The 26,050-nt window shown below is 37.0% G+C and overlaps 2 protein-coding genes and 1 long non-coding RNA gene across 4 annotated transcripts; 1 reads left to right on the top strand and 2 right to left on the bottom strand.

The window, feature by feature from the left end:
• Nucleotides 1-33: 33 nt before the first annotated feature.
• Nucleotides 34-5,906, bottom strand: eif3jb (eukaryotic translation initiation factor 3, subunit Jb). Of its 2 annotated transcripts, XR_014605497.1 has the most exons (9): nucleotides 5,750-5,906; nucleotides 5,568-5,659; nucleotides 4,031-4,085; nucleotides 3,782-3,870; nucleotides 3,543-3,657; nucleotides 3,262-3,462; nucleotides 2,075-2,148; nucleotides 1,073-1,885; nucleotides 34-1,004 (listed from the first exon to the last, which is right to left on the bottom strand). XR_014605497.1 is itself a non-coding variant. In XM_084109775.1 (8 exons), the coding sequence occupies exons 1-8, from the start codon at nucleotides 5,769-5,771 to the stop codon at nucleotides 1,751-1,753; spliced, it is 783 nt and encodes a 260-aa protein (XP_083965901.1). In that variant the 5' UTR covers nucleotides 5,772-5,906; the 3' UTR covers nucleotides 34-1,750. The 2 variants fall into 2 exon arrangements, 1 of the variants encoding a protein (XP_083965901.1); XM_084109775.1 differs by having other exon boundaries at nucleotides 34-1,885.
• On the top strand, nucleotides 5,830-7,572 carry LOC311080019. The gene is made up of 3 exons (XR_014605498.1): nucleotides 5,830-5,957; nucleotides 7,137-7,293; nucleotides 7,444-7,572. It is a non-coding gene; the product is annotated as an uncharacterized lncRNA (long non-coding RNA).
• Nucleotides 6,105-25,903, bottom strand: strc1 (stereocilin 1). Its single transcript, XM_084109772.1, has 25 exons — nucleotides 23,789-25,903; nucleotides 23,304-23,366; nucleotides 23,001-23,111; nucleotides 22,739-22,893; nucleotides 21,994-22,180; nucleotides 21,474-21,589; nucleotides 21,222-21,351; nucleotides 20,881-21,063; nucleotides 19,333-19,371; nucleotides 17,342-17,518; nucleotides 17,040-17,180; nucleotides 15,552-15,613; nucleotides 15,256-15,391; nucleotides 14,897-14,985; nucleotides 14,665-14,800; nucleotides 13,119-13,315; nucleotides 12,925-13,015; nucleotides 12,635-12,797; nucleotides 12,323-12,498; nucleotides 11,926-12,081; nucleotides 11,057-11,199; nucleotides 10,806-10,954; nucleotides 10,423-10,520; nucleotides 7,456-7,606; nucleotides 6,105-7,272 (listed from the first exon to the last, which is right to left on the bottom strand). The coding sequence occupies exons 1-25, from the start codon at nucleotides 25,856-25,858 to the stop codon at nucleotides 7,172-7,174; spliced, it is 5,220 nt and encodes a 1,739-aa protein (XP_083965898.1). The 5' UTR covers nucleotides 25,859-25,903; the 3' UTR covers nucleotides 6,105-7,171.
• Between the last annotated feature and the right edge of the window lie 147 nt (nucleotides 25,904-26,050).

The following is a 26,050-nucleotide window of genomic DNA, read 5'->3' as shown; positions in this document are numbered from 1 at the left end:
CTTGTACTGTGGTAAATATTTTACTACTTGAAATTGTAAATAGTCAAATATTTATTGCATACTCCAGACAAAGCAGTTGAACACAACATCTCCAGCTAAACAATCATGTATGCCCTTTATCATTCATTAATTAGAAAAACTCTTTAAGATGTCCAAAACCTTTAAAAAAATAGGTCATTCTTTTAGACCAATGATTTTATTGGATTCTTTAAAAAAAAAACAATGCATTTGAGTCTTTGTATTGTCACTGCCCAATTTGTAAGAAAATCCTCTAAGCTGTTTTCTTATAAACATTTTTGCTGACAAGTTTCATTTTTATTTAATTTTAGTTCATACATAGGCCTACCTGTAGAAGCTACTGTATAGTAACAATGGGTGAAACAAAAGCATAACACCTGTTTGCTTCAGCTAGTGATGCAAATTTACCATATTATGTCATATAACCAGCAATATTAAATATCATTAATTAGCTGATCGAGTGTGCAGCAATACTGAGTTAATTTAAAATATACTTTGGTGGAGAACAACTGCACAACAAGTAGACTTCTGCATTCATATGATGGCAAGGTCAAAATTCAAGAGATTCAATGAAGCTTGGTTTCGTTTGTTTTACTTTCATTTTTCCATGCCTTCATTTAATCAGTGTGCCACTTCTGGGACCAGCTGCATAAACATAGCCATTATGTTAAGACTGTGACTTAAGTACTAATATAACCAACTAGCGATTAGTCAAGGGACAATCAGTCTTACTTTTTGGTTTCAAATAAGACCAATCTATGTTTTTATGTAACTGATTTAACACAGTTATGAACAGTCTTAAAGGAAAAAAATATAATAATAATGTGATGACTAACTTGTAAGACTAGTCTTGGCAGCAACCTGGTCCAGCTGTTAAAGGAATAGTTCACTTTAAAATGAAAATTCTGTCATCATATACTCACCCCTCATGTTGTTTCAAACCTGTATGAATTTCTTTCTTCTGCTGAACAGAAACCAGGCAGTTTCTGGGTCCCATTGACTTCCATAGTATATTTTTTTCCTACTATGGAAGTCAATGGGACCCATAAACTGCCTGGTTACTGACATTCTTCTAAATATCTTCCTTTCTGTTCAGCAGAAGAAAGAAATTCATACAGGTTTGAAACAACATGAGGGGTGAGTATATGATGACAGAATTTTCATTTTAAAGTGAACTATTCCTTTAATTATGCAGTGTCGACTCCAAGCACTAACAAACTTTGATTTCAAATGCTGAATTACACTATAGTTCACATTTGGAAACTGATACTGTTTCCAAGTGTGTATAAATATGCAAGAAAAGTATAACCATACTTTCAATAAGGACATTCTTGGAAGAAAATAATTTGCATAGAGCATCACCTTTTTTACTTCTGTGTAACTGAAATTGCACAGCTTAAAAAACATAAGCCACTTTTAATGAAATCAAGAGATATTTTCTATAAGGCATTGAAATTCTTATTTAGGCCAATCAGAGGAAATGCCTCCATCAAAGATGTCCCACATAATACAGTACGTTTTTGAAATAAATTCAAGGCCATCTGAATAAATTTGCCTTTCCCCATTTGCCGCTGGGGTACAATGGGCTGATAGCAGCTTTATGAGGAGTCTATGACCACTGGAACGAAGTAAAGGGTTGACACATTGTTCAGCGTTCAAGATGGCACAAATGTTGAATGTCTCCAGGGGCGTCTGGGCACAGAGGGAATGGGAAGGGGAAGATGAACCTTCGTCACATGAAGTCATCATACTCATTGCCGTAGCCACCGTCAAATTCACCATAATCAGCAATGTCATCTTTCATTTTTGCTTTCAATCCACCACTAGGAAGTACACCTTTCTTCTTTTTCTTGTTTGCCTTCTTTTCCTGTGAATAACGCAACAGCAACAAATTAAGATTGTTATTAAGAGTACTTTCCTATTGATATTTTGACCATAATTAATACTTTTTTTATAGAACTATAAAAAAAATGTGAGGCTATAAATTTCATCCTCAATCAAAGGTCCTCTAAAACCAAGGACACAAGATTAAAAACAGCAAAATCATTCAACTAACCTTTTCTTGCTTTTGTTTTTCATTGAGCAGAACAGACAAAGTAGTATTTATTTTCTTCAGGTCATCTACTTCCACTACAGAGACAGAGAGACAGAAGTTAGTATATTTTAGCACAATGGTTAGCATTCAGACGTGCATGGTCTTATGTTTACGCTAGACATGTGCCATATACGGTAATACGATACATCACAATAATGAACATGCACAATATTGTAATCATGGACACTTCAATTGTAACTAATTATTTATGACGAATTATTCCGCTTTTTGGAATGCATTTTAAGAATACTTTTCCCATCATCTGGTTAAACTGCACAACACGGCTGTATGCTGCGTCAAAAAGGCATGCGCGCACTCTGATGTAAACAAGGCCAACACGCATGAGAAGCGCATGGCGTAAAGAGTGAAGAGCAGCGCTGAATGAAAATGTACATTCACTCTCTGACAGGAACATTACCCCGGTAAACCCCATAAACAAAGCAGCTGCGCTACTTTCTGTTTCTGAACAGTATTTAAATGTTTCTAACCGACATTCAGATTTTTGTATTCGCTATGGTGTTCATCGCAGCACCGAATTCTTAAATATTTAACGATATAATAGGCTATTTATTTTCAAACTTAAACATTTTTACATTTTAATCTGGACTACAACATGCCCTAGATATTGTTTGAAAATGTTCTGATTCTTTATTGTTCAGTCACACTTTACAATAAGGCTCCATTAGTTAACATAAACTGACAATGAAAAATACTTCTAAAGCATTTATTAATCTTTAACATTAAATAACACGAAAGTTGTAACTGTATTATTTAATGGACCTGAGCTAACATGAACAGTTAACAAACGTTAACAAAGAATAATAACTTATGTAACAAATGTAGCTATTGCTCATTGTTAATGTTAGTGAGACCTTACTGTAAAGTGATGCCTATTGTTTCTACCGGTTATAGTATGACAACACCTTTTTTAGCAACTTATTTCAATATCGTGATAATCCCGTATACCGTGATAAAAGCTTCAGCAACATAAAAATTTGATACAGTCACATGCCTAGGTTACGCAACTCACCATTTAATCTAAACAGCTGGAGATATATCAGAAATTCCTTGTCACAAACATCCATTTTTTTAGAATAAAAAAGAAGATAATTATCCACATACAACTCAAAATATAATTCTGCACTTACATGATATACAAAGCTCTCGAAACAGTGACTCCAAAAAGCTGGAATAATGCACTGATTTTTCAAACTGTGTTATCTTATCTTTCAGTAATTTTTCAAATGCAACAAAGTCATCTTTGGATGAGGGGCACATGGCTTCAATTCCAGAGTCATTGTTTGTTGTCTTAACAGTAGTAGAAGAATTTGCAGCAGCAGGATCAACACCTGAAATCAGAAAGATTGTTCAATGATTGACTGTTACATTTACAATATGGACTATGGAAGATTTCAAATAAGTTTCCTACCAAAAGCCTCACGGGCCAATTCCAAGTCTGCCTCCTCCTGCAACTTTTTCAGTCGAAGCTTCTCTGCTATAAGCTCTTCTGGTGACAGATTCTCACTTATCGCTGATTCTTGTTTCTATTCACAAGTTTCAAAAACAAAGGTTATAAACGGTTTGAAATATACAAAAGAAATGAGAATCAGGAGAGAAAGGGTTTCATTCATTATTGAGTAAATATACAACTAATAATATTGTTCTTACCTTCCTCAACTCATCTTGTTTTTTCTTTTCAGCAATTTCTTTCTCTTTTATTTTATCACTTAATTTTTTCTTCTCAGGAGGTTTCACTTCTAAAGGAAATGTGAATCAAACCATAAGAGTACTTTCCACATGGGTTCAAGAAAAACAGTAATAAAACACCACAAAGAAATAAAAAACAAAAACAAAAGATCTACTTAATGCCTACAACATTTATATTGTGAAAAATGACAGCTCAACAGAGATCAATACCAGCTTTTATCTGTTCAACTTTCTTCTCCTCCTCCTCCTCATCATCCCAGTTATCCTAGAGACAGAAAGATACAGTTGGTAACCAACCATACGCAAACTAATAAAATAATTTAAAATCAAATCAAATGTTTTCTTGTTCCCATTTACTTGTTTGTTAAGCAGCCGTGTGATAATTGGGACAATATATTGCCTCAACATTATTCCTTACATATATAATGAAATTTAAAAAGCATAATTTATTCACCATAAAAGAAGAGCACAAGTGTTTTTGATTAATTTGGCCATTATAATTACAGCACCAAAGATTATAAAATAACAACATTTATGAAAGACCATCTTACATGGCATCAAGTTAAACAAATTCTCTTCTGCTAATAAACGGTTAATACGGACTAAATTGGTAGCAATGGTTATGTAGTAATTTAAAACAAAACTGATTAAAGATAGCTTATATTTGAGCTGAGCAACTAGATCTACAGAAAGTTCCATGGCTTTTTAAAGATTTAATTTTAAGGCACAGAAATGATAAAATGTCAGTTCCCTGACATTTCCAGGTTTTCATGGTTCTTCACTGGAGAAAAGTCGATTTGAACTCTCGAGGCCTCAGTCAACGGGTTCATTTAGCGAGGCATTTCTAGAGCTGCCCTCAAACAAAACAGCTCGCAGTAAATGACGATAACACGTGCGCGCGCATAGATCAGACGACGGCGAGCGAGAGAATTCTAGATTTGTGCGTCAACACGACACGCAACGTGACTCACTCGCGTAATGACGTCAACAGGAACTCAATCAGCTGCTGCCTGGCGCAAAAATTACAGCATCCACATGACAGCGATGTAGGACACAAACTTGCATAGTAAAAAGAAACGAAAAACGATTTTTAAAAAAAGGATTTGGGACTAGCAAGAACGTGACATGCATGTCTTCCCTTGGGAAACTGTAAATTGCGGCGTACTACGTTCTCTGCTGCTAACTAGTGTATTTAACAAGTTAAAGTAGCAAACAACAATTTTATTAACTAAGATTAGCAACACGTTTAAATGAACGAAAACAAATATAAAAAGCTACCAATGAAGGTCCACATGGCCCGTCACTTGTTCGTTAATACTGGATTCATATCAGTCAATATTAATACAATTCAACCACAGCCACTCGCATAAAATGACGTGCTGTCAAAGCTACTATATTAGTTTGATTAATCTGTAATGGATTGGCAGGTTATTATTGATGAGAGAGAATTTCCGTCAGTCGGATAACATATCGGTAAAACTGGAAGATGACACGTTTGCTGACGTAAACACACAGAAACTGTCAGTGTACTAGAAAATCGTGAACACGCAACTTGATACAGCTGGTGAATCTCTAAATAAAACGGGCCTATTCTAGGTTAACGTTAGCTAAACGGCTAAAAATACACCATGATCGCCCATATTAGTGCTGCTACCTTTAGTCACATATCATTCGATAAGACAGAATTAAAAGTACTTAAACGCTCATTATTGATAAAGTTTTGATTACATCGGTATTCGCACGTTACCTTCACGTCTTCCTCCTCGTCCTCGCCTTCCCATTTATCCAGCAGAGCGGCGGCAACTATGATCGGCTCACTTGGATCGAAGCTGTCAGCGTCTTCCGGAAAAACAAAATAATGTCGTGGTTAAGACAGTGACCGACACCCTCTCTCATACACGTACCCTCAAAATATTGAAAGTTCCTTACCCCAGTCGTCGGCATCCGCCATCTTGGCTTAGTGTGAGTAAGTTAAAGTACTAGCTGAGAGAAAGCATGTGCACAGACCTGCTCTGATCTACGCGCTTCTGTCTTTCATCATGCTGACGGGATGTAGGAGGACTGGAGTCCGCGCGCGCACCGCTGCGCTACAACGCCCTCGTGTGGTCGTTACTGTTCTGCAAGCCCGCTGTGCCAGGTCATCATCATCATAATAATTTCATTATTAATAATATTTTGTTATTGTATTATGTTTATTAATATTGGTGGTGGTAATAATAATGATTGTTGTTGTTGTTGTATACATATATTATAGTTTTATAATTATAAATCATAAATCCCCTAATAATGTCTCTGGTAATACTTTATTTCCAAGGATACATTCACTGATTTATGCACAACAATACAAAATGAAAATACTGTCAATACAGTCTGACATTAGGTGGCATGAAATATTATGACAAATAGGTCGATTTACATAAGTAGTCAGAGTAAATGAGTGAGATTATAAATCAAAGGAGGAAACTTCACAATCATGTTTTTACTTTAATACAACACATTCTGATATTTTCCAGCATTTCATTGTATGAAGTCTGCTAAAGCAGTTAAAAAAGTTAATAAATAATATGAATAAAAACTAGACAAGTATAAGTCAAACTAAATACAGATCTACAGGGTGGGCCATTTATATGGATACACCGTAATAACATGGGAATGGTTGGTAATATTAAAGTCCTGTTTGTGGCACATTAGTATATGTGAGGGGGCAAACTCCTCAAGATGGGTGGTGTGTACTAATATATACTAATGTGCCACAAACAGGACTTTAATATCACAAACCATTCCCATGTTATTACGGTGTATCCATATAAATGGCCCACCCTGTAGAATGATACATTAAATCTCCAAGCAAGCAATTATTCAAAAACAATCAAACAAAATCACATTATCATGACTGACAAACTATTATAAAGTGCTGAAAGTAGTATTTCCATGAGTTATTCTTCTTGTACTTTGTTTCCAGTTTCATGTAACCCATTTTAAATTACATTCAGCATTTTAAAAGGGCTGAATATACACATTTACAGTATTAAAGTTACATCGGTAACACTTTATTTTACAGTGTCATTGTTACACATTACATGCAGTTACTATAGTAATAATAACTATAAATTATGCTTAATTATATGCAACTTACCCTAAACCAAACCAAACCCCAATCCTAAACCTATAGTAAGTACATGTAGTTACTTAATATTACGCAGTACTGAAATATTACATAATATTTATATTACATAACTAATTAGTACATAATTACAGTGTAACAAAGACACCTTAAAATAAAGTGTAACTGTTACATCATATTGCACATATTTAGGAGGGAGAGTTCAATTGAGCAGCGACAGACCTAACTCATCCCAGAGGATCAGCAGGAGAAAGCAACAGCAGCATTATCAGGATGCTGGAGAGGTAGAGAAAAGGACAGGGCTGCACTGCAACTCCCAGTGACATGCCTGAAAAGATACACAAATACTGTGAGACATTTAACATTTGAGAGTGACTATTCTCAAAATATCCAAATATCAACCATACAACTTCGAAAATGTATATTGTATATATATAAACAATATTATTTTAATTAACGTGTCGTGGAATGAAATTACTTTTCCCTTCTTTCACAACAGGAGTGAAAGTACCTCTGAAATCAATAGGTTTGTCCTCCCAGGGGTTGAGCACCATGTACAGGGCCGTCTCCTGGACTGGAGATAGAGCGGAGCGCTGGGCGTCAGTTACAGCAATAGCCTGATCATAGGTGAACATACGAATCTGTGCCTGGTTAAACACTACCTGTGAAGAGAGAAAGTAGAAACGCCAAGTAAGAACAACTCTAAAATTACTTCAAAATACTTTTAATCTTAAAAATAGAGGACATCATGAGAGTATTTGCCCCCTCAACCAGACTATCCTGCCCCCTTAGTCAAGATGAATGTGGTAGGAGATATTAATTATGGAATAGAATAGACTATTTTTTTTTTTTTTATTACAATTGCCAAATGCATTGGCTTTCTAGAATTAATATTAGGTTACTATAGCAACATTTTAGTTAAGGATAGTCTGTTTCACAGTCACATTTTGATTGACACGTTTGACACATAACATTCATTATGCTGAACTTCCCGTGCCATGAAAAATGCAGTTAAAGCTATGATGCAACATTTTCCCATGTTTAGGGCTAGATTATTGGTTGCAGTTAGTTGATTATTTCACTGTATTGTTATTGTTTGTCACCGGCTGTAGTTCAGGCTGTATTAAAGGTACAATATGTAAGAAATTTGTATCAAAATATCCAAAAACCACTTACACAGTGTTATATATTTCTTTCAATTGTGTACTTCCATTATCCTAAATGTTTCCAATAATTTGTAAATTCAGAGAAATTCACAATTTTAAAAACTGCCCGTCCCTGTTCACTTGTCGCCTGTCAATGATGTAATATCCGCGTTATCCCTGGTTTCCATTTGTACTGCCATAGTAAACATGGCGACAGACGTGGACAACTGCGTAGTGTGCAAACATTATGGATCATGGCAAGCAGACTTTGGGACAAAAGGAGAACTAAAACGAGGATCAATATCAGCGTGGCGTTTTCGAGATGCCGAGAGCTCCACGTCCGCGACTAATTCGGACTTGCTAAGCTACGTAACATGCTATCAGTTTCTGATGCAGAAAAATTAGTTCATGCATTCATGACCTCGAGACTAGATTACTGTAATGCTTTGTTGGCCGGTTGTCCTGTGTCCTCATTAAACAAGCTACAGTTGGTCCAAAATGCCGCCGCTAGAGTTCTTACTAGATCAAGAAAATATGATCATATAACACCAATTTTATCATCACTACATTGGTTACCTATAAAGTTCCGTATTAATTACAAGGTATTGCTACTGACTTATAAAGCCCTAAACGGCTTAGCTCCAGTCTATTTAACGGATCTTCTATCGCCCTATAATCCATTGCGCTCTTTAAGATCACTAAATTCGAGGCTTTTGGTCATACCTAGGATATCCAGATCCACCAAAGGAGGGAGAGCATTTTCACATTTAGCTCCAAAACTCTGGAATAGTCTTCCTGATACTGTTCGTTGCTCAGACTCGCTCTCCCAGTTTAAAACTAGATTAAAGACGCATCTCTTCAGCCAGGCATTCAATACTTTTAATCTTACAGTTAAATCCGACCTCTAGTTCATAAACGCCAGAGGAGAACTGGCCCCCGACTGAGCCTGGGTTCTCCCAAGGTTTTTTTTCTCCATTAGGTCACCTGATGGAGTTTTTCGGTTCCGCACCACTGTTGCCTTTGGCTTGCTCAGTTGGGGATATTTGTGGATATTTAATTTAATTAATCAATCAACAATACTATTGATCAGCATTACCAAACGTGGACGTTTTCCACTAGAAACAAGCATTGATGTATTATTTAAATTTAATACTGTGAAGCTGCTTTGATACAATCTGTATTGTGAAAAGCGCTATTTAAATAAACTTGACTTGACTTGACTTGACAGAGCTTCACGAGTCATGACTTGACAGAGACGCCGCTCTGGCATGTACTTTATTAGACAGGTGAGCAATGTACATAAAACAAATCAATGTTATATAGCTCAACATGATGTAATGTTAGAATATGATCAGTATGTTATTCCAATGTTGATCTAGCTTACTGCTAGTCTCATATAGCAAACAAACAAACACATAGAATAACATTATAACTTTCAACACACTCAAATGCTGTTTAGTATAATAGTGTAACGTTAGACCAAATGAAACAGAGCGCTGTTACCTCACAAGTTTAATTCGTCAAATAAACTGACCAGTGTGAGTAGTAATTCAGGACTTGCGGGTAGTTCGGTAGAATTAAATGTCCTTGTTCCTTTATATCCGCGGGACTCGTGTGTGGCGCTGATATCTGTCTCTTATTAGCATATCTGCCTAATATATCTAGAATACCTGTCTCTTATTAAAAAACATGAATGTTTTCACTCATCCATAAACATTATTAGATCCATCAGCATCACAGCAAGTCCCATCATTCCGCTTATCACTGCGTCATCAACCTACGCCTATGTTATTGTAAGAGGTTAGCGACCCCTAGTGGCGAATTTTTTTATACATATTGTAGCTTTAACAGCCCTTTATAAAATAATGCATCTGTTAAAACGGGTCGAAATGAGTGTATGTTACGTTAGTTTCAATGAACTACATGGTACATCCGCTGAAATTGTGTATCTAACATATTAAGTCGTATTTATATCTAGTGGTCTTAAACGTGTTTATATCATGGATATAAAGTAAAATTTGTTCGATTATGTTGTTTTCCTTTTTGTTTTATGTAGTAATATTATTTATTGCTCTGCCATCTGAAAGTTGCTTGGTAGCTTTTAGTTTCATAGTTGTAGTAACGAGGTTTGTTTATGCCCGGCAAATACGTAAATGTGACACTTCAAGTATAGCCTGGGATACTTTGCATCACGTCATCGCCCCTTTCGTTACTTCGCCCCCTCGTCTGTGCTGCGCTGGCGCCGGCTCTGTCCCAATAGCAGCTATGAACACAAGCAAATAGTCGCATGCATGCATCATACGCTTTAGGGTGAAGCGAAAAGGGATACTGACTGCAAATTTGCCCGCTGGGATGAGAGAGATGGCAAGTGGGGTGATTCCTTCAATTTGTTCCCTCACCAAAGCAGACATGGCTATATCAGGCAGCCCCGCTATAGAAAGGGGAAAAGTGCACAAAAACCCCATGTATAGACAAAAAAAACAGCAACTATGAACCAAAAAGAGCAAATAAGGCACAATGTTCTTTATGCTATTGATGCTAATAATTCACTTATATTAACTATATCTGTTAATCTATTAATAGACACATTTATCCAAAGCTACTCCCTAGCTTGTCCCTGGAGCAACCTTGGGTAAAGTGCCTCGCTCAAAGCCTCAATGGTGATATCTGTGGGAATTAAACCGCCAACTTTCTGATTACAAGCTCTGAGCTGTACCTGCAATCGCTCCTATTTCAATAAAGACCTCTGATCCCCAGGAGCTGACCGGTCCAAATGTCAAGCTATGACTGAGCAGTCCTATCAATGCCTGCAGCTGCTCCTCAGAACAGGACAAACGCAAACGGCCCAGCCACAAAACTGCCTTACTGGAATGAGAAAAACACACATTTCACTTTCAGCACAAGAGTAAAAAATGTAATTATATGAACCATACAAACAACATATTAGAGTTTGTTAGGTAATTCAACCTGAACTCCACTGGATTCAAACTGCGCATGACTGGTGCATCTATCCCACACACAATGTGCCCCAAAGCCACAAAAGTGCTGGAGTCTAACTGGTTAGGAGTCTTTCTGGTCGAGTTCAGCACCGTGGAGAATAATGTTTTCAACTGCAATTGCAAAACAGAGGTCAATCATGTATACTACAATAGTTTGGTGTCAGTAACAGTAAGATTTTTTTTTAAAGAATTTGAATACTTTTATTCAGCAAGGACACATTAAATTGATCAAAAGAAACAGTAAAGACTTGCATTGTTACAAAAAACAAAAAACCCCCCACTAATTTCAGAAATAAATGCTGTTATTTTTTACTTTTTATTTCTATATAAAAAAATCTGTTTACCACAAAAATACTAAGCAGTAAAACTATTTTCAATATTGATGATAATAATAAGAAATGTTTTTTTTTTTTTTTTTTTTGTGCACCAGACCAACATACTGGAATCATTTCTGAAAGATCATGTGACACTGAAGACTAGAGTAATGATGCTGAAAATTCAGCTTTGCCATCAGAGGAATACATTACATTTTAAATATATTTAAATAGAAAATTGTTATTTAAAATTGTAATATCTCATTTTATTTCTCTTTTACTACTGTATTTTTTATTTTAAAAATGCAGCCTTGGTGAGCATAAGCGATTTCTTTCAAAAACATTTAAAAAATCTTACCCACCCTAAAAATTTTAATGGTATTGTGTACATTAATAGATGAAGGAATGAATAACAACATGCTTCTCAAAGTCAATCAGCATATTTATATTAATCAGTGGTATATTGTGTCTTACAAATGGCAACTGTACCAGCTCACTTGCAATGTTTTCATAAACATTTTACCTGTCTGCTGGTCCACGTGTTGAGAGCCCCCATAGCTGAAATTGACTGAATTTCAGACAGTCTAAGAGAGGCCAATTCGTCAAGTAAGAATTGAGTGGCAATGCGACCCAACTGAGAGATCACAGAAGAGTTAAAAGAGGAAGGCATCCCATATACCTACAAAAACAAATAATAAAAAAAATTATATTAGTGTATAATTATATTATATAACTTATATTATATTGCAGGTATGCAAACATTAACTGAATACCACCAACATATTAGTGGAAAGTAGAAATTCAAAACGAGGATATGTCTAATGATGTGAATCATCAAATGTCTCTCAACTCTAAAAAACATAAAACACTTGTGAGAGGGTCATTTAGAAACATATGAGCTGATGGATAAAATCAGGCACCTCCTTGGTCTTTGTAAGGAGCACTGACAGCTCGAATGCACTGAAAAAGGGATCCTGGCCAATGAGCTCCAAGCACCTCCGAAATGCGGCTAGTGGCATGTTTCTAAGGCTATCAATACTCCAGGCAGCAGGTTGTGTCACATGCAGGCTCTCACAAGTGGGGATCAGCCCAGAAACTAAGAGACAAAGAGGAAGAGATGAAATGAACTGGGCTAAGTGGTCAAAAGTGTGAGATGGCATGCAATACTACTGTATTATATCCATTCACATTTAAACAGATGACATTCTGTCAAGGCAGAAGATTGCACTTACAAGTGGCGCGTCCCACTCTGAGGAACCCGAGGAAGAACTGAAGTACAAACTGCTGCTTGTCAAACAGCTCGGAGGGTTTCTGACACAGAGAACCAAGCTCTCCTCTCTCCCACTTCTGCTGACTCAGGAACAGCCTCTCAATGCGCTCTAAGCTCATCAAACCCTGAAGACACATATAGACAGGTCAAAACACAGACAGGCAGTGATCAAAAATACTTGGTCAGCTGGTTGTGAGGAACAGTATGTGTTTTTAGATGATGTCAGGCACAAAGAAATATCTGGTCACTTACTAAGGGGATGAGTTGAATAATCTCCTTTGGAAGAAAAAACAAGAAACGGTCCACTTGGTTCAGTGTCTCTGATGTCCAGTTTTTTACATGGCTTTGTGGAAAAAACAATTACAGTTCATTGTTATGAGGCATGTAATATTTCTGGTTTTGATGCCATTTTAAGTTACAGTGATTTAAGTTGTAATTGTCCTTACCCAAATGTCTTCGTTTCATTTAGCATGCCTGCCACCAGGTTTCTTTTATTGGCATTGTAGCAGAAACCTTGTAGGAACTCCAGACCATCAACAAAGAAGCTCCTATCCAAATTCAAAAACATTTCATCTGCCACAAACGTAGCCATGACACCTAGCGAACGAAACTCCTCTTCAGTGTACAGGCCTGTGTACATATTCTGATAAGAAAACCAAAGAAAAAGTGGTTGGTTACAGATTTAAAGGGGTGGTATAATGCCCTTTTCACAAGATGTAAAATAAGTCTCTGATGTCCCCAGAGTGTGTATGTTAAGTTTTAGCTCAAAATTCCCTACAGATATTTTTATATAGCATGTTAAAGGATTAGTTCACTTTAAAAAAAAAACTTTTGCTGATAATTTACTCACCCCCATGTCATCCAAGATGTCCATGTCTTTCTTTCTTCAGTCGAAAAGAAATTAATGTTTTTGATGAAAACATTTATCCATATAATGGACTTCAATGCGCCCCAAACGGTTCAAGGTCCAAATGAGTTTCAGTGCAGCTTCAAAGGGCTTTAAACGGTACCAGACGATGAATGAGGGTCTTATCTAGCGAAACGATCTGTCATTTCAAAAATAAATAAAAAAGTTTAAGTTTTATAAGCACAAATGCTCGCCTTGCTCTGTTCTGTGATGCGCGTTCGTGACGTCATGTAATACGCAATTACGCAATTCAACTGAAGAAAGAAAGACATGGACATCTTGGATGACATGGGGGTGAGTAAATTATCAGCAAAAGTTTTTTTTAAAGTGAACTAATCCTTTAAAATTGTCACTTTTTGAGGGTGAGCAAAAACGCACCGTTTTTGTGTGTGTCCCTTTAAATGCAAATGAGCTGCTGCTCTCAGCACAGGGGGCGGAGCTTCAAGAGCTCCTGTCCTTTTACCTCACACAGACATGCACTGGAAATGTCAATGTTTATGTTCAAACTGGAGTCAGACAATGATGGAGAGACTCAAGAAGAAGTGACAACATGTAGAATGCAACAGGACGTTTCTGAATAGTTAGTTGATGAATTTATGTAGCTTATGTGTAGTTATCTTCTAGTCATTGATTAGCATATTCTGTCATGATAATCTATAAATCTTGTTCCCGGGGGCGGGGTTTATGTAAATTATAGGGTTAGTGATGTCACTAACCCGGGAAGAAGCTTGTGTAGTCCCTACCAGCCGTTTGCTGTAGTCCTTAAAAAACGATTTCTTTAAAAGCAAATCTCTCCCTTTGCTTTGAACTTTGAGCGTTGTAAATTTGCAGATGTTGTTTATGCTCAAACAGCAACATTACACACTAACTAAAGTTAGAAAAGTGAAATCATAATCAACCACCCCTTTAAAGAGACTACTTATACTTAACCAACTGGCATCTTTATTAAAGTACAGGTCACACGATATCTAAAACAACAATGTACAATAGAATCAGGGTTGTTAACCCTGTCAGAATCATTAACTGGGAAGATCCTAAACAAAAATATATACATGACCTTTTGACCGTAAAATAAGGGTCTTTACCAGTCTTTGAACCATCTTGTCCACCAGGAGAGCTTGTTTGGTGCTGGAAAGCTGTAGGAAGAAATGTGGCTCCTGTACTATCATTTTCCTCAGGGAATCCATCTTATCTGGTGGAAATTTCTTAATGGTGCTCATCCTTTAGATAACGACATTAAATTTAACATGTGAAGACATGATTATATGCATATGTACAGTGTAAATCCATTTGAACTGAGTTCGAATCTTGACTCACGGAAGTGACAGTGCAATCTGAGAGCCCAAATCTCCAAGTAACTCTGAGAAGAAGTCAAACTGATACAGTTCCTCAGTTACACACTTTATCTGTAGTACAGAAATGAAAAAGAAACTTCTGTAAAGAGAGTGCAGGAGTGTTTTCCTTAATTTACACAATTTGTGCAATGCTAGATCCAATATTCAGGGTTCAAGACATCTCTACTCAATTTACAGGCAGGCCTACATTCAATTTTATAGATTAAATTAACAATGAAATAAGACCTTAGTGAAGACTTGATTAAAAAAGAAAAAAAGAAACCTAAACTGGTAATCTGTACCATTTAGGTCTTAAATTTGAATGTAGGTTTACTGGCATACCAATGAGGGGTGGAGTGGCACAGGCTGCTCTCTCAGAAACGTCAGAATGTCACGTAGAGGAGATAGAGATGCCAGGTTTTGGAACAATCTTCTAAGGTCTGTACAATTCACTCCCGTAGCCACTGTCCCCAGAGACCTTTCATGTCAGAGAGAGAGAGAGAAAGAAAAAAACATGATTACTTAACGCTAAACTTAAACAATCACTCAGTACTTCACTGAGCAGTGCCATGATTCATGTTGTAGACCTCGTTTATAATCACAAAATGAACTCACAAATACATAAAGGCAAAACTTACATATATTCATGTTGTGAGAGACTTGGGTGGGCGAAGATAGCCTCTTTAAAGAGAACTTTAGCCTATTGAAAAAAACAAAACAATCATGGGTTAAAGATTATAATATAGCCTTCATTGTAGACACAAATGACAAAGCATCTTTGCAAATGTTTTGTATATTAAGCTTCATATTTAGGTGGTACTGTAAGCTTGAATTGTCTGATGGTAGGAAAATGACTTAAGGAATTTACTAATAGGTCAGGGGGAACAATTACTGTAACCTGTTCAATATTTATACATACATAAACAGTGAAATCAGTGACTTCCTGGCTCTGTAAGCTTATCTTTAACAGGAAAGGGGATGACAAACACTTGCATGCTTAATGTCCTGGAAAAAAGGGACTGACAGTACTAGAGCAACTCAGGTTGGTTTCCATCTTATTTTCAGATAGTGAACAACAGAAGATACTGTGTCTGGTGTGCTAAACCAGACACAACAAAGAAGCCTATGCTCCATTATTAATAATTAAACCAGTAATTAGACACTGTAGTATTGTACTGATCTCTGTGGTAATGGAGTATAATGATGAAAAGCACACTTGTTATGCTCAAACACAACTTTAATCAGACCAACTATATCTGAAAAATATATTTCGCCATTCAGACCTGAACCAGATTTGTAGTTCCAGAAGGAAATACTAACCAATACATGAAAGGCAGCAAATGAATAATGTTAAAAGTTTTACATAAGGTTTTGTTTTAGGTTTTGGTACTGTGCTAATGAAATGCTGCATTAGAGCAGTCGTCTTGTTATCTGTCAGCTGAGCACATTATCTGTCACACTAAGAACATTACCAGTACATTGTCTTTGCATTTCATCAAAAAATCCTGAAAAATATATATCATGGTTTCCACAAAAATATTAAGCAGCACAACTGTTTTCACCATTGATAATAATAAGAAATGTTTCTTGGGCTCCAAATCAGCATATTAGAATGATTTCTAAATGATCATGTGACACTGAAGACTGGAGTAATTATGCTGAAAATTCAGCTTTGCCATCAAAAGAATAAATTACATTTTAAAACATATTAAAATAGAAAAAAGTTATTTTAAATTGTAAAAATTGTATTTTGATCAAATAAATGCAGCCTTGGTGAGCATAAGAGAAGTTATTTCAAAAGCATAAAAACGTGTACACAAGGAAGAAAAGACAAATCACAATTCATTGTGCAAATAGATGTAAAAAAAAAAAAAAAAAAGACCAATCATAATTAAGTAGGCAAATATCACAGTGATATCACCACTGTCATCTCTGCCACAGTCAATGGGGACACTGTAAAACTTAATAAAATACATCTTAATTTAAAATAAAGCACAAATATGTATTATGTATTAAAATAATGTATTATATTAAAATAATAATTAAAATAATGTAAAATGTACAAAAACCTTGCAAGTTCTGTAATTGTAGTTGATAAATGTGTGTATGACTAGACTAGAACATACCTGCTGTGTGTTCCAGAGGCGAGTGTTTACAGCGGTGTCTCTGACCAGCAGTAGAGGTACTTGGGGAATCACACTGAGGAGTGGAGTGCTTGAGAGCAAAGGTTTGACTTTATCCATCCACTGGGACACAGAACTAGAACCCTGAAAGATGGTGGCAGAACAATTTACAGCATTTGTATTACTACGATAGACGCTAACATTTCTTGTTTCCCTTAACTGAATGCTCCAGTATAAGCATGTTTGAGCCGAGATGTCTGTGTTCAGAAGCCTAAAGGAAATATCTGTTAGAGGGAGTTTCTTACCCAGAGTTTGCAGATGACAGTGTTGACCTGAGGGGGGGTGAGCCCAGGTGTCTGAAGGCTCATGCCAGGTAAGGCTTCCAGCAGAATATCAGACGGTAAAGTCCATAGAGTCTCCACCTTTACTCCACTCACAAGAGACCCCAGCATAGACAAATTTCCAGAGCCAGGCAGAGCCAGCTGAGAGGGAGCACAAAATATCACACGTTTAATATTTCTACACAATATTCAGTATTGTTGAGAATTTAACATAACAAACTGGGATCCGGTGAATCCCAGGAGACTGTAAATTTCAGAGAAAAAAAAAAAGGTTTTACAAAATATATTTTAAGGGCTGTTAGTTACATATTAATGCAATAGGCTATGCATAATTATTATTATTTTACATTCACCAAATATGACACACTTTTTCATTCTGCTTTCTAAAGACTACTAAGAAATTGTGAGATTAATTGCAATTATTTTACTGTATCGACAGCACTATTTTTTTTAATTTTTTTTTAAGAAACAAGACTTAACCTTGGATACACTGTCATCCCTAATAAAAATGATAGATTTTCCAGATAATATTTTAACAATGTACAATATAATAGCCACTTATTTAAAAACATGAGTATGTTTTATATATATATATATATATATATATATGAAGAGTTCAGATGCAAAAGCCTCTAAGGGCCATCTGAAATTTTCTTCTAGAATGATCATTTTTATGAAGCTCGTATATTTAAGTTCAGTAATTTCACTTAAATGACAATTAATAGGTCATTTTCATTGGCATTTAAGTGAAATTACTGAACTTAAATAAACAAGCTTGATAAAAATGATCATACATACATACACATACATACATACATACATACATACATATATACATATGTATGTATGTATGTATATATATACCCTATCATTCAAAAGTTTGGGGACAATTTTTTTAAATACCTAATTAGCAGTTAAAGGGATAGTTCACCCAAAAATGAAAATTTTGTCATCACTTACCCTCAAGTTGTTTAAAACCTGCTGAACAAAAAAGATATTTTTAAGAATGTCTGTAATCAAACAGTTGATGGACCCCATTGACTTTCATAATATAAAAAAAAACTACTACGGAAGTTGATGGCAACTGTCAACTTATTTTTATTTCTGGGTGTACTATCCCTTTAACAAATCAGCATATTAGAATGATTTCTGAAGGATCATGTGATTCTGAAGACTGGAGTAATGATACTGAAAAATCAGCTTTGCCATTCCAAAAAAAAAAAAAAAAAGGGAACTGTTATTTCAAACTGTAATATTATTTCACAATATTTCAAATAAATGCAGTCCTAGGAAGCACAAGACACTTTTTTCAAAAACCGAAAAGAAAATATGGCAACCCCAAACTGCCTTTATATTTTAGGAATGGGGTCCCTCTGAAAGAGATCATCACCATTTGGGGGTTGTTTGTCATCAAAAAGGTTTGAAAAACCCTTACAAAACCAATGTAACTAGCTTTACGTTAAATGAATTAGCATGTGTCATACGCAGTCTATATTTCAAAAACAGATGCTTCTTTAGGTGTCTCACACACACACACACACTCACTAGTGACACCCTATCTGACCCACATCACAATGTTCCCATAAACCTTAGACACAAAATACAAAGGGCCGCTTGATAACTTCCTTGTGCCTGGTGTAATCCTATACCTTGAGGAACTGCCAAATCACATGGATCATACGAGTAAATGTTACATGCACTTTCAAACATGCAAAGTAAATTATAAAGAGTAACTGACGGGTCAGTGTAAGTGCGTGTGAGGCCAACGCAATTGTCCTTGAAACACCCCAGAGTTGATTACGCTGGGTTGTGGGCCAGCTGGCTGAGGAAAAGTGCTGACATCTCAAATGCAGGCACACACATGTACGTTCACAGGGGCTAGGAATTGGCCATCTTCTCAAAAAACATCAGAGCAAACACAGCTTTTCTCAACCTCACTGCAAAGACATACTTACACTCAAATTGGCTGAGATCTTGTCGATGATAACACCAGCCTTTTTGAAAAAATAAACAATACAATGATTAATCAACCATTCTCCCTGTGGACATCTGAAGCTTTCTGTTTTTCCATTGTGCTCTCATCCCCTGCCTTCCTTATGTTTTGGGTGCACACTGAGATGGACATGCAGAATTCACATTTGGTCATGCAGAAATAATTAAAGCGGTTGAGCAGTGACACAGTCCTTTACCTATATCAAATACCATGGGTCCTCTGACAGCAGTCTTCCATCTGTTGCAAAGCCCTCGAGTTTAAACCCACAGGCCTGTTTGTGACCTCTGACCTCTACTTAATTTCAACATCCACTAGGGTATACTCAGTATCCAAAATGAACTAATGCAAAATGCAAGTAACAATTGCATTAGGCAAGCAAATAAAACTAAGTTACAGGCCAGTTGGTTCAAACAGCTTTACTAGGAACTGCAACATTACATGGGATAGATGAAAATGTAAGAATGATATTCTGACTCTTGCCAATGTAACATGAAAGATTCAAATGAAACTGACAATGTTGAATATTTCTCACACTACGCTACCAAAATGAAAATATGAGGAAGAAAATCAAGATTTTGTGATAGTTTCTCAGACACAATTCATTTTGTGTATGATACTGTTTCATATTAATTAATTTATCATTTTCAATTTCTTTTTTTATTGTATTTTTATATTTCTTCGAACCTTTTTATAACCATAACCATTTATAAGCATAGGCCATATTTTATAACCATGTCATAATCATATTTTTTTTAAATCATTTTTATGTAAAACACTTTGCATTACCACTGTGTATGAAATGTGCTAAATAAATTGCCTTGCCTACTCCTTGCATAAATATGCTAGAAAAAAAGAGCTCAATATTCCCATTGTAATTGGGGCAAATAAATATTCTTAATAAATACAAAATATAGTTTCATAGCTGGTGAGAAATATTCATGGCCTGTAAACTTTCATTCGCTATTGGCAGGTGGTGCAAAAAAGTTCATTTTGGACCCTGGATATGCTATACTTACAATAAACTTACAGTAAACCGATTAAAGACCCGTTCACACTAAGAACGGTAACTATAAAGATAACTATATTAGCATCCACACCAACGCACGATATCGTTCTGTTTATTCTTGTCAACTACCACATTAAATGCTCGAGCTCTTTAAAGCAGGGTGGATTCTGATTGACTGTGAATCTTTTTATCGTTCATCAGCTGGAAAAGGCCATTCTGAAAGTGATTCAAAGCATATAGTTTCTCTATGTTGTTATCGTTATAGTTGTGGTCTGAACTTATATTTAAAAAGATTTTTAGAACTATATCTTTATCGTTATAGTTATCGTTCTTGGTGTAAACAGGCCGTACGACTTACAATATATATATATATATATATATATATATATATATATATATATATATATATATATATATATATAAGACGTATGCTAAATATGTATTCAGATAAAGTTACTGGTTTTACTTTTTTAAGAGAGCATGTTAATACTGTAAGTGGTGTACCTGTGCTGGGGTGAAAGGCACAGAGGCGAGGGTGCTAAGGGCAGGCATGAGCTGGGCTGAGGTGAGCTGCTGCAGGACGCTGGATCCCAGCAGGGGCAGAAAAGGGGCAAGCTGAGAGACTCTCTGAGGAGAGAGACTGGAGGGAGACTGCAGCTCAGATGCTTTCAAGACCAAGCTGGATATCTGGACACAAAAAGAAAAGTAACCAAAAACACCAGAGGCTATTTTAGATGAACCACTGAGGAATTATTATTTAAGAGGGTATCGTTTTTAAAGAATAGGGAAAATATAAGAGACAATAATAACTAATGAGACCCCTGATCTGGACCATGTTCACTAACCATATTGCTAGGAACACTAAATCCCTGGATAGCGCATGTTCTGATGTTGTCCTGGATCACTGAAAAGGCTTCTGTTCCTGCATATGCCATCAGCTCGCTGGGGTGAGCCAGACAGGACAGATTACCTAACCTGGAGGGGTGTGAGAGGAAACAAAAATTGTTGTGTTATAATGCTTAATGTCTTAATCTTTTTGTATTTCCATGACCCAAATCTGAAAAATACAAGAACTCATATTGTCATATTTAGCTAACCTCCTGAACTGGTCTACTGTGAGATTACTGAAGGCTCCAGTGAGACTCTGAGCGATGAACTGCTGCTTGAGGAGACCCAAGGTGTTACTCTTTAAGACATCCAAACCATCCAGCAGCTAAGAAAACAAAACACAAGAGTATGCCATAAGTCATCATTTAAGACCTTTTATATATTGTATAAGTCATCCGGTCAAATTATCATTTTAAATATGATCTTAAATGGTCGTTTTAAACTATAATGACGTATATTTCATATTAAATCTATTTGTGAATAATGTCCTTTTTATATGGAAAGCAATGTATATATGGAAGTGTTAGCACCACAGTCTTATTCAATGTCCAGTACACAGCCATTCTTAATTTATGCATCTCTGTGTTTATTTATTGAAAACAGACTACGAGGGCATGTCTGTTAGAATGAGCCAGTGGCAAGCATTGGCATTTTATCCAACTGAGCTGTCTGAGGGTTAACCGGAGCCAGATGGGGTCAGGTATCTTTGCGAGGTGTTCGGGCTGTTACCTGAGCAGGTGAGAGGTACTGGAAGCTCTGGAAGGGCAGATAGGCGATCAGGTTACCAGTGTCTCTGATGAAGGATAAGCTGCCGGCTGTCATGTTGGGCAAGCTCGTGGACCGACTGAACCATCGACCAAATGCTTGCTGCTGCTCCAGGGAAAGGTTTTTGATGCTGAAGTTAATGATGCTTAACCTGGAGAAAAGTAGGGGAGCGGAGATGTTTTAAGTAAACAATTTGAATGATGTGTAAAACCCTAAATATTTTGCAGTTAATGTTAACTAAAACTATTAAAATCCTTTTCACTAACTGAAATAAAATAAAATATAAATATTCAATGAAACAAAAACATGAAATGTTGCCTTGCCAACTAACTGACATAAATTTGAAGTAAAAAAGCTAAAAAAAAATAATAAAAAAAGACAAAAAAAAAAAACAACACATAACAAATTTACTAAAATTAAAAAGAAAGCTGAAAATATAAAATTGAATTGAAATGAAATTAACACTGATATTCTAGTGGTTAGAAATACAAACATTATATTAATTGTATTAACATATTAAATTTACATTAATTATAATATCAATATCCCACTTTTTTATAAAGTTTGCAATTCAAACAGCCAATAATCATAATAAAATATAATAAATAAAATATAAATTAATAAAAATAAAATACCAGGAATTGAATGATGTGATCAACAGACGACCCTTTTAAAGCTCTTTAAACAGGTACGTAGGTGTGTCACTCACGCATTGATATTGTTTTGTAGCGGTGGCATTGACATGATGTCTGAAGGTGTAGCCAGAGCCAGCAAAAGGCCCATGTCAGGTAACAGGCTAATATCCCTAGGCAGGTGTATTTGGAAAAGCACGGACACCATGGTGTGCAGGTAATCATCTGCTAGCTTCAAAAGAGGAAAGACTCTAAATTATATCAATGCATGTAACTTTATTGTTTGTAGCCTCTCGGTTTTATTTGATATACAATGATGCAGTAGTGGGGATGGTTTACCTGCAAAGTGGCATAGTTCCTATTATAGTACTGCAAAACCTCCCTTACAATTATGATGTCCGCTGCACTGAGCACTGATCTCAGATGAGATAGAGGAATTCGAAAATACTCCTGTAAACCAATAATGAGAACTGTAATTCAAGCTGTTACTCTCACAATGATTTCAGCAAACAAAACCAGATATTGTGTATGAATGGTAATGCGGATGGACAAAGTAAAACATGAATTTTGCTCCAACACCTTTCAGTATTAAAGTACAAAGCCAGTTAATTAAAAACATGCAAATAAAGATTTCCATCCAACCTTGATCAGAAAAAAGTTAGTGGGGACATCTCTTCCTGTTTGCATCAGACTGGTCAGAACTTTCTGAAACACACACATGCAAAGTTTCAACTGGAAATACGGTATCTGAACCATATTGTCATGTAAAATGAAAAGGGCAATGACATCTCAACATTGATTTAAACAACAACATAGATTAGGTATTTGTATCATAGTACCAATGTAGAAACAAATCAAATGACTTTGAGCTAATATTACATGCTAAGGAAGAGATTTAAATTATCCGGTGTCACAGCTAACACCTTATACCTCATGTTGATGAGCTAGATCATGGGTCAATTACAAAACAGTGGTGAACCCGGTAAAGGATATGCTTAATTAATAATCAGAACTAGAACAACTTCCAGAACTAGTTCACAAGTGTCTTTTTTTGGGAAACACTGGTCTAATGAAAACAATGATATGAATGATATCCCCCTGTTCTGCCATTGAATAATAATACCAACCTCAAAGCACTGCAAAAGCACACGCTTCTTGTCAAAGTTGGCCTCATTGTCCATGTAGACGACAACTGACTCCAGCACACTAAGCCGAATATTCTCTGCCACCCTCAGAGAGGTCATCTGGCTTTCTTCTAGAGCCAACAGCAGGACAATCCACAGGCTGGTGGCCTGCTTGACCACTGATGTCACCTGTGTAGTCATGAGATTCTCCAAGCGAGGTTGGAGAATCTCTATCCCACAGCGCAACAGCATCTGAAGGCCCTGGACTTGACTGCCACCTGGTTGGCAGACAACGCTGAAGTCTGCGCTGCAGGTCCAGTTTAGCCTCTTAGCTAACTCCCTAGGTAGACACGGCGGGGCAGTTGTGCTCCCATTTAGACTGCCGATATGGGGAGCTGTGTACGTGGCACAGAGAGTGCCGACCCAGAGGCTGGAGGCCTCCTGAGTGATGTGGGTGAGCATGAAAGAGTCATCACAGACAAAGGAGATAAAGTTGGCCTGGTCATAGTCCCAGCAAAGAGCGAGGAGAGCAGCATCCGGGAGGACCAAAGCCCAACTGGAGTACTGACACTGCTCAGATGGGCGGAAACCCATCAGGCTCCCCCCGTTCCCAGCCCCACCGCCTGGGCCAGACGCAGTCAGGTTTGAGCATTGCTCCAATAACCAGGTGTTGTCTAAATTGGCCAGCAAATTCTGGAGAACTGTAACATTGGCACATACATTCCGAGTGAAGTTCTCAGTATCAAGATCGGCACAGAGAGCAAGGTCGCTCATGTCTACAATAATAGGCTGGCTCCAATCTGAATAGACACAAACCTGCGCCAACACTTTTGTGGTGTCATTGTTAGAGCACTCTCTAATCAGCCATTGGTTGTCGAGATGAAGAGACAACTTCTCATACAGGGTCAAGTTGCAGCAGACGTTCTGACGAAAGCCTGTCTGGTCGTACTGCCAGCACAGAGCGACTACAGTCGGATCCACAGACATGTTAGTCCATTTGTTGTAGTTACACCAGACTTCAGTGCTTAGCGGTGGTGGGCTCGTGGGGGGATTGCGGATAGAGTAAGTGCAATATTGCGCTACCCAGGTATTCCCGCTGTTAAGCACAAGTACAGCGACGAACGTGTTGTTAACACACACCTCATTAATGAATCGAATCTCATCATTTTGGATACATAGAGATATCTGTTCAGGGGTGACTGCTCTTAAATTCTTCCATTCTGAGTATTTGCAAGACTGAGCCACCACTGTGTTGATGTCGATTTCTGGAGGAGGTTCAGAGCAATTGGGCTTCAGCCAGTTGTTTTCTTCACTGGAGTACACAACCATAAAGAAGACCATACTGTCACACAATAGCCCCTCAAATCTGGCCATGTCATTATACCAGCAGAACGTCACTATTGATGGGTCGATGGTTTCAGTAGTCCACGTGTTATATGAACAATACAGGTTCACTATGTATGTGTCTGACGTGTTTGTGCAGAATTCCCACACCCAGGCATTAATGGGATTTCTGACCAGCACTTGCATAGCTTCAGCATTGTTACACACAGCAAGGATGAATGCCGCACGATCATTTTCACTGCACATTGTGACCAGAGCTGGGTCCACGGAACCACCGGCAGTCCAGTTCTGGTAGTCGCAGAGGAGTTCGCTGAGGCTAAGGGTGGACCTCGCAATACGGCTTGATTGTGCAGTGGCAGGATCACTGCAGGGTTCCATGAGAGGTAAGACGACGTTCTGGATCATGTGACACGTGCTCCTCCAGACCTTTGTCACTTCGGTTTGAGAGAGTGTGCGGAGCGCTTGACACATCTGGTAAAGGACGTATGATTCCTGAGATGTTGCTGTTAAAATTGCCGCACAAAGAGTTTCATTGAGTTGGTTCAAGTTTTGTTGGTCGCAGGTGAGACTGGATGTGCGGATGTCCACTGAGGGTGTGCCAGTACGACTGAACTGGATGTTGCTTGTGGCTTGGCATTCTGGACCTGGGAAACTGCAAGGAGGTGATTCAGGAGCCAAAAACATATCCAGAAGTGATTCTCCAAAAGACCAGGTCACATTATGATCCATGCCCCTGAATATAGAAAACAAGAATTATTTCTATTTTAGAATAAGATTAATGATGTATCATTATATTGTAAAGTAATATTCTTATTCAAATGTGAAACAGGAATATGGGCTTCCAGAGACATGAAATGCAAAAGAACCGTCACACTGCTATTTCTGCTTCCAGTGACATACCACATGATAAGCTGTTTGAGG

Source organism: Abramis brama, assembly GCF_963993115.1.
Source record: "Abramis brama genome assembly, chromosome: 3".
In the NCBI taxonomy this organism is placed as follows: Eukaryota; Metazoa; Chordata; class Actinopteri; order Cypriniformes; family Leuciscidae; genus Abramis; species Abramis brama.
This window is presented reverse-complemented; position numbering and strand designations above follow the sequence as displayed.

Coding starts and splice junctions, on each gene's coding strand:
- strc1 (XM_084109772.1), bottom strand. CDS start 25,858: ATGGATCATAATGTGACCTGGTCTTTTGGAGAATCACTTCTGGATATG. Junction 21,064..21,221: donor TTAGTGTTCCTAGCAATATG/GTTAGTGAACAT, acceptor TTTTGTGTCCAG/ATATCCAGCTTGGTCTTGAA. Junction 19,372..20,880: donor TGCCTTTCACCCCAGCACAG/GTACACCACTTA, acceptor TTTTTCAAAAAG/GCTGGTGTTATCATCGACAA.
- eif3jb (XM_084109775.1), bottom strand. CDS start 5,771: ATGGCGGATGCCGACGACTGGG. Junction 3,871..4,030: donor AGTTGAACAGATAAAAGCTG/GTATTGATCTCT, acceptor CATTTCCTTTAG/AAGTGAAACCTCCTGAGAAG. Junction 1,886..2,074: donor AAAAACAAAAGCAAGAAAAG/GTTAGTTGAATG, acceptor CGTTATTCACAG/GAAAAGAAGGCAAACAAGAA.